At 36.2% G+C, this 7,660-nt stretch overlaps 1 protein-coding gene across 1 annotated transcript; it reads left to right on the top strand.

Moving 5' to 3' along the window:
- Positions 1-6,746: 6,746 nt before the first annotated feature.
- On the top strand, positions 6,747-7,427 carry LOC144564340 (pathogenesis-related protein 1-like). Its single transcript, XM_078313945.1, has one exon. The coding sequence runs from the start codon at positions 6,747-6,749 to the stop codon at positions 7,185-7,187; it is 441 nt and encodes a 146-aa protein (XP_078170071.1). The 3' UTR covers positions 7,188-7,427.
- Positions 7,428-7,660: the final 233 nt, after the last annotated feature.

Genomic DNA, 7,660 nt, shown 5'->3' with positions numbered 1-7,660 from the left:
TTCATTCGGGGTCTGTCAAATACCATGTTCCTAGAACATGTATCTATGTGATTAAAATGACATCTCGTGTCAGGTGGTTTGTAAAACTTAACCATCTTTTAATCCACATACTAACCTTATAGCGGTAATTAGTGTTCCTGCTAATTACCTTGGTCAGTGACCTTTTAAGAGTATATATCATCTATATTATGGAGTTTCACAATTTTAGTCATGAACTGGAAATGATCCATAAATGCAATAATACTCAAGGCAACAAAATGATATATAAATAAACATTCAATTCATGAACAAAGTTTTATGATAATTTATCGTATTATTGACTTCTAGATTATTACAAACTAACACCGGCTAGGTCACGGTTTTGATAGGTCGATCACGGCTAGGTCACAGAGGAGGAGAGGGAACATTATCAGCAGCGTGGAGAGGGAGCGCGGCAAGGCAGAGCACGGCTAGGTCACGGCGGCTTGGAGAGGGTTTTGAGGTTTTGAGTGTTTGGAGTGTGTTGAGTGTTTTGAAAACTTAGTAAGTAATTTAGAAATATAGAGGCGCTGGTTGGAGAGGGAAGCCTATCAGCATCGGTTCCTAGCTTAAGAACCGATACTGATAGTTCTCAGTATCGGTTCTTAAGCTAGGAACCGATGCTGATAGTGCTAAAAATATAAAATAATGCAGATTAGTATCAGCATCGGTTCTTAAGCTAGGAACCGATGCTGATAATGCTATTTATTTGTTATTTTATATTTTTGTTTTTTAAAATATAAAAAAAGGAGGTTTATGTGTTGTTTTATATTTTTGAATGTGTATGTTATTTTAAAATATAAAAAAAGGATGTTTATGTGTTATTTTATATTTTTGTATTTTAAAAATTAAAAAAAGGAGGTTTATGTGTTGTTTTATATTTTTGAATGTGTATGTTATTTTAAAATATAAAAAAGGATGTTTATGTGTTATTTTATATTTTTGTATTTTAAAATATAAAAAAAGGAGGTTTATGTGTTGTTTTATATTTTTGAATTTTAAAAAATAAAAAAGGATGTTTATGGGTTGTTTTATATTTTTGTATGTGTATGTTATCAGTATCGGTTCTTAAGCTAGGAACCGATGCTGATAGTGCTATTTATTTAAAATAATGCAGATTAGTATCAGGATCGGTTCCTACCTTAAGAACCGATCCTGATAGTGTTTGATAAATGTGTGGAGGTTTTATATTTTGTATGTGTTTGTTATTTTAAAAAATAAAAAAAGGATGTTGATGTGTTATTTTATATTTTTGTATTTTAAAATATAAAAAAAAAGAGGTTTATGTGTTGTTTTATATTTTTGAATGTGTATGTTATTTTAAAATATAAAAAAAGGATGTTTATGTGTTATTTTATATTTTTGTATTTTAAAAATTAAAAAAAGGAGGTTTATGTGTTGTTTTATATTTTTGTATTTCTTTAGTATAATTATTAGTTTAAAAATTACTTTAGTACATAAGCTATTTTAAAAACTATTAAATTGTATTAACTTAATACCTTGAAAATTACTTATAAAATAAAATCTAAAATAATAACATTAAAAATTTAAAAATAAGCTACAAGAAGTGTTGAAGAATAACTTGCATGCTTCCCATCGTTGGGTGTTTCAATGCATTCTGAAGAAAAAAAAATAAATTAAAGATTATTAACTCACATTTTTATATTATTTGACATATCAATATTAAATGCATGACATACCAATATTATGACTTGCCAATAGAAACTTCTTCAACCCATTCTCCTTTATCATGATCGATGCGCATGTGACCTGTTTCATTATCCTCAGCGCCCGGTAGAGATGCCATGCCAGTAGAAAACGGTGGTATCTCATCAAAATGATCGTACGCTTCTTCGTCTTCCACATTATCAATCCCGATTATACGTCTTTTACCAGAGAGGACAACATGTCTTGAACGATCGGCGGGATCAGTTACGTAGAACACTTGCGTGGCTTGTCTTGCAAGTATAAATGGATCATCCTTATATCCAGCTTTACTGAAATCCACCAGAATAAAACCATCTTCGTCGACTTTAACCCCCCTACGGTTATCGACCCATTTACACATAAATAACGGGATATTAAATCTTCTGTAATCGAGCTCCCAAATTTCTTCAATAAACCCGTAATATGACATCGATGCATGCGATGGTCCGGCACCTTTAGGATCTGACAAATCACTCGAAACAGCTACTAACCTCACTCCACTGTTTTGCACGGTACTCTTTGCATCTTGATTTCTTGTGTAAAATGTGTACCCGTTGATGTCATATCCTTGGAAGATCCTCACGACATGAACTGGACCAAGAGCCAACAATTTGACAATTTCTTTAATGTTTTCTCCCTCCGGAGCTTGCATGACTCTACGTGTAAACCATCTTTCAAAAGTTTTATTGTGTTCGCCGATTAATCACTTGTTAGATTTCTTAGGATTCTGTTGCCGCAAGAGAGTCATATGCTCGTCCCAAAAATGATGAACGTCAGTGAGATGTTGTAAAACTTGAAAATGTGCTAGTGACATTGTTGTACTATCAGGCATGAATAATTTCGCACCGATTGTTCCTACCCCATGAAGTCTACCCTCGTGCCAAGATTTAGGGATGCCGATGGCTTTGACATCATCCATATAATTAGTACAAAACTCAATAACCTCTTCGGCAGTGTAAGCTCTTATGATGCTGCCCTCAAGACGATATCGGTTCCTGACATATCCCTTTAACAATCCCATGTATCTCTCGAACGGATACATGTACCGCAAGAAAACAGGTCCACACATCTTAATTTCTCTAATTAGGTGAACGATTAAATGAACCATGATGTCAAAAAAAGACGGCGGAAAATACATTTCAAGATGACAAAGAGTGACAACAACCTCCTTCTGCAGAGCATCTAGCGTATCAGGATCATTTACTTTGCAACATATGGCGTTAAAGAAAAAACAAAGCTTCATAATGGTCTGCCTAACACACTTTGGCAATATGCCCCGAATTGCAACAGGAATAAGCTGTGTCATTAAAACATGACAGTCGTGAGACTTCATTCCTGTCAATTTTAAATCATCCAGTGAAACTAGGTTTTTAAAATTCGAAGAATATCTAGATGGAACTTTGACACCATGAAGGCATTCCAGTAAGTTTTTTTTCTCTGCTTTCGATAGCGTATGCATTGCGGGTTTTAGATATGTACAAGTTTTTCCTTTTTCTCTTTCCTTCTCTGCTGGTTGTAGATCTGGCCTTATGTTCAAGAATTGCATGTATTTCCGAGCATTGATACTGTCCTTAGTTTTACCCGGAATATTCAATAATGTTCCAACTATGCTATCACACACGTTTTTAACCACATGCATCACATCGAGACAGTGTCGAACCTCTAAGTGCTCCCAGTATAGTAAATCCCAGAATATTGACCTCTTCTTCCAACATATTTTCGGAGCCCCTTTCTTTCTCACCACCTTCTTTTTAAATTTATCCAATTGAACTTTCAAATCTTTTACTCGCGAATAAACTTGCTTACCGGTCAACGGGTAATTTGCTTTGGTATTCTCGGTCTTTCCATTGAATTCTTTTTTTCTCTTTCGGTGTGCGTGGTTGGCAGGAAGAAATCTACGATGACCCATGTACACATTTTTAGAGGAGTTGGGTAGCCACACATCGACTGTATCATCCAGGAAAACATGGCACGCTTTCTCTCCTTTGACACTATAACCCGACAAATTTCCATAAGCCGGAAAATCATTAATGGTGCAGAAAAGCATGGCCCGTAAAGTGAATTTCTCCTTGCTGTATGCATCAAATATTTGCACTCCGGGTTGCCATAATTCCTTTAAATCCTCAATCAATGGCGCTAGATACACATCTATGTCGTTCCCGGGCTGTTTGGGTCCTGATATGAGCAAGGTCGACATGATGTATTTGCGCTTCATACATAACCAAGGCGGAAGATTATAAATGCACAATAGAACCGGCCAACTGCTATGCTTGCTGCTCATGCTACTGTGCAGATTTATTCCATCTGCACTCAGCCCAAGCTTTAGATTTCTAGGGTCACGTCCGAATTCAGAAAACTCTCTGTCAATATTCCTCCACTGAGGGGAATCAGCGGGGTGCCGTAATTTCCCGTCTTTCTTCCGGTTTTCGGCATGCCAACGCACTAATTTCGCATCTTTAGCATTTGAGAACAAACGTTTGAATCTCAGTTTTACGGGGAGGTACCACAATGCTTTTGCAGGAGGTCCTTTATTCGGTTTACAATCATCACTTTTATCACTGGCAATCTGCTTTGGTTTGTAACGTGATGCACCACATTTTGGACACTCGTGAAGGTCTTCATACTCATTTCGATATAATATACAATCATTTGGGCACGCGTGTATTCTTTGAACTTCCAAATCCACAGGGCACAATATTTTCTTTGCTTCGTAAACATTGGGTGGCATCTCGTTTCCTTCCGGAAGCATTTCTTTTAAAGTTTGTAATAGCTCAGTAAAACTTCTATCACTCCAACTGTTAGATGCTTTAAGGTTATACAATTTTAATACACCTTTCAATTTTGAAAATTTAGAACAACCAGGATACAATTCCTTATTAGAATCTTCGTACAAATTCTCAAACAAACAATACTGCTTATCATTATCAAAATCCTCTTCTATATCACGTAACATTTGATCAAAATTATCACATTTATCTACCACTATATCATCATTTTCTTCGGTATGATACTCCTATTGCTCAGTACGAGTACCTACGTCGGTTTCCAATCCCCGTAAGTCATTCCCCTCATCTCCAACGGTATGGTATTGCTGATGCTCAGTACCAGTACCTATGTCGGTTGGAAAACTCTCACCATGCCATATCCAACACTGATATCCTTGCTTGAATCCACGACGGATTAAATGGCTCCTCAGTTGGTTCGGGTTGGATAATTTTTTACCATTGTTACAATCACGACAAGGAAACGACATCATTGTACTCCCCTTATTCGCTATATCTTCCATAGCAACTCTGATAAATTCCTCGACACCTGTCGTATATTCATCCGATAGACGTGATGTTTCGTACATCCAACTGCGGTCCATCTGCAATTATAGTAGAACACAATTAATTTAGAACAAGCTTGGGGTACTAAATTCTATTCACAATAGGGCTTACATGGGGCCTGGTTACCATTCTATCCCACTCTTTGAATACTTCGTCTCAGTAGTGACCACGTGTTAGTCGTCTCAGATGTTTCGACAGCATTTCCCCTCAGTTCCCCGAGTATTCGGGGAACTAATAAGGAGAAATGCTGCAGAAATTTTCTTAAATACTAAAACACGATTAACACGTGGTCATATCCTAATTGGGACGAAGTATTCAAAGAGCAGTCCCAAAACGGGGACTATTCAAAATTAATCCCTAATGGATTAATTTTGAACGGGTATCATGACCTAAAGGCATTAATCATTCGGTTGTGGCTCATAAGACAATACTCTAGCTACATACGTAATACAAATCTATTTAGTCTAGCTATCGAAATACACATTCATGCACAAAACTAATTAAACATGAGTTTTATGTTTTACTTACAACTTTTTTAGATGCCGTACCGAGTGAGATGAAAATCGCTGCACCAAATCTCTCAATAATAGCCAAACTACAAAATTAAACCATCGAAACCTAATTAAGGGATGTATATATATATAACATGGACTTGGCTACGGTGCTATGGGTTACATAGATGCCTCCCGTGCTATGGCTCAATATTCGAGTTTTCAAAATCCTAACGGTCGATCCGAACCATTCATCTTATTCTCCATATTAATATGTGTCTGGAGACCAAATTTTACATTTTTTGGAAATTTTTTACTATTTTTTTAGATTTATTGAAAATCGCTGATTTTCAGACAAATCTGGACCATAAAAAACAGCGATATTCAATAATTCTAAAAAAATAGTAAGCAATTTCCAAAAAATGTAAAATTTGGTCTCCAAACACATATTAATATGGAGAATAAGATGAATGGTTCGGATCGACCGTTAGCGTTTTGAAAACTCAAATATTGAGCCGTAGCATGGGAGGCCTCTATGCAACCCATAGCATATTAGCCAAATCCTATATAACATATATATGATGCATGCTAGGGTATATATGGGTATATATATATCAAAAGCTCATTTATAGCATGCATGTGCAAATACAGTTATATCAAAAGTTCATATATAGCATGAATTTCCTCATCTTCACAATAAAGAAAAGCTTGAAATATAAAAATGTATTAAAACCTAAAAGATAGATTAGGGTTTATAAAATGAGCCGAATTAGAGCTTAAATGGTGCTAGATCTAACATCAAACTTGAGAAAAGAAATAATCAATCAATTAATGAACCTGAGAAAAGAAGAGTGAGATAGCTGATTAATGCCCAGTAAAATAGCTGCTGCGCCAAGCAACCGGAGGAAGAGAGAAAAATAATTCTGTGAAGAATCAGACTTTGGGAAAAAGCTAAATATGCACTATCAGGATCGGTTCTATGACTAAAACCGATACTAATAGCGATTGAAACCACATCACCTGAACTAATTGGATCGGTTCTAAGCTAAGAACCGATCCAATTAGTTCAGGTGCTGTGGTTTCAATCTATTAGTATCGGTTTTAGTGATAGAACCGATCCTGATAGTTATTAGTATCGGTTGGTTTTTACAGCCGATCCAGATAAGCCGATCTTGATTTCAGTTTTTCCACTAGTGTTACCATGCAAAGCACATCACTAGCCCAAAACACCCCACAAGACTATCTTGACGCCCATAACACGGCACGGTCAGCTGTCGGTGTGGCCGATATCTCTTGGGATGACACGGTGCAAGCGTACGCAGAGGACTATGCCAACCAGAGAAGAAGCGATTGTAACCTTGTCCACTCAGGCGGCTCCTACGGCGAGAACCTTTTCTGGGGCTCTAGCACATCCTATTCTGGCATCGATGCTGTTAACGCTTGGGTGGATGAGAAGCAATACTACGACCACGACACGAATACTTGCGCGTCAGGTCAGACTTGCGGTCATTACACACAAGTGGTCTGGCGTGACTCGACTCAGCTTGGATGCGCCAGGGTGGAATGCGACAACAACGCCGGTGTGTTTATCATATGCAGTTATAACCCTGCTGGTAATGTGGATGGACAGTCGCCTTATTGAAAGGGTTTAATTACGTATGTTATCTTATTTAAGGATGATATATATCAAGTAGATATATTTGAATAAAGAAATTAAATAAATGAAGAAAAGGGACTATTTGGTTTGTATTTTACTGGTTTCCGAGGAATCGACAGATTCAAAGGAAGGAATAAATAATATTAATTACTTGTAAGAAATGTATTATTTTCAGGCATGTTTCATCTTCTATGCTTCTTAATAATCTAAACGATTTGAAATAAATTAATGCTCTCCTGTGTTCTAGTTTGATTGTTAAATGATGTGTACTACTTTCAGTTTGCAAAAATTATGATATTCATCCACCTAATATGTATTCGGTATTGTCTGTTTGGCAACTTTAAAGTAGATGAAAACTCTAAGTATATATACCTATATATATATATTTTAAAACTTATTGTGTTATTTGTTAAAGTGATTGTGATATGTTTCGATTATTATATATGAATGGTTCCGTT

Source organism: Carex rostrata, chromosome 13 (assembly GCF_964058835.1).
Source record: "Carex rostrata chromosome 13, lpCarRost1.2, whole genome shotgun sequence".
Lineage (NCBI taxonomy): Eukaryota > Viridiplantae > Streptophyta > Magnoliopsida > Poales > Cyperaceae > Carex > Carex rostrata.
Note: the sequence above shows the minus strand (reverse complement) of the source record. Positions and strands in the feature narration are given on the sequence as shown.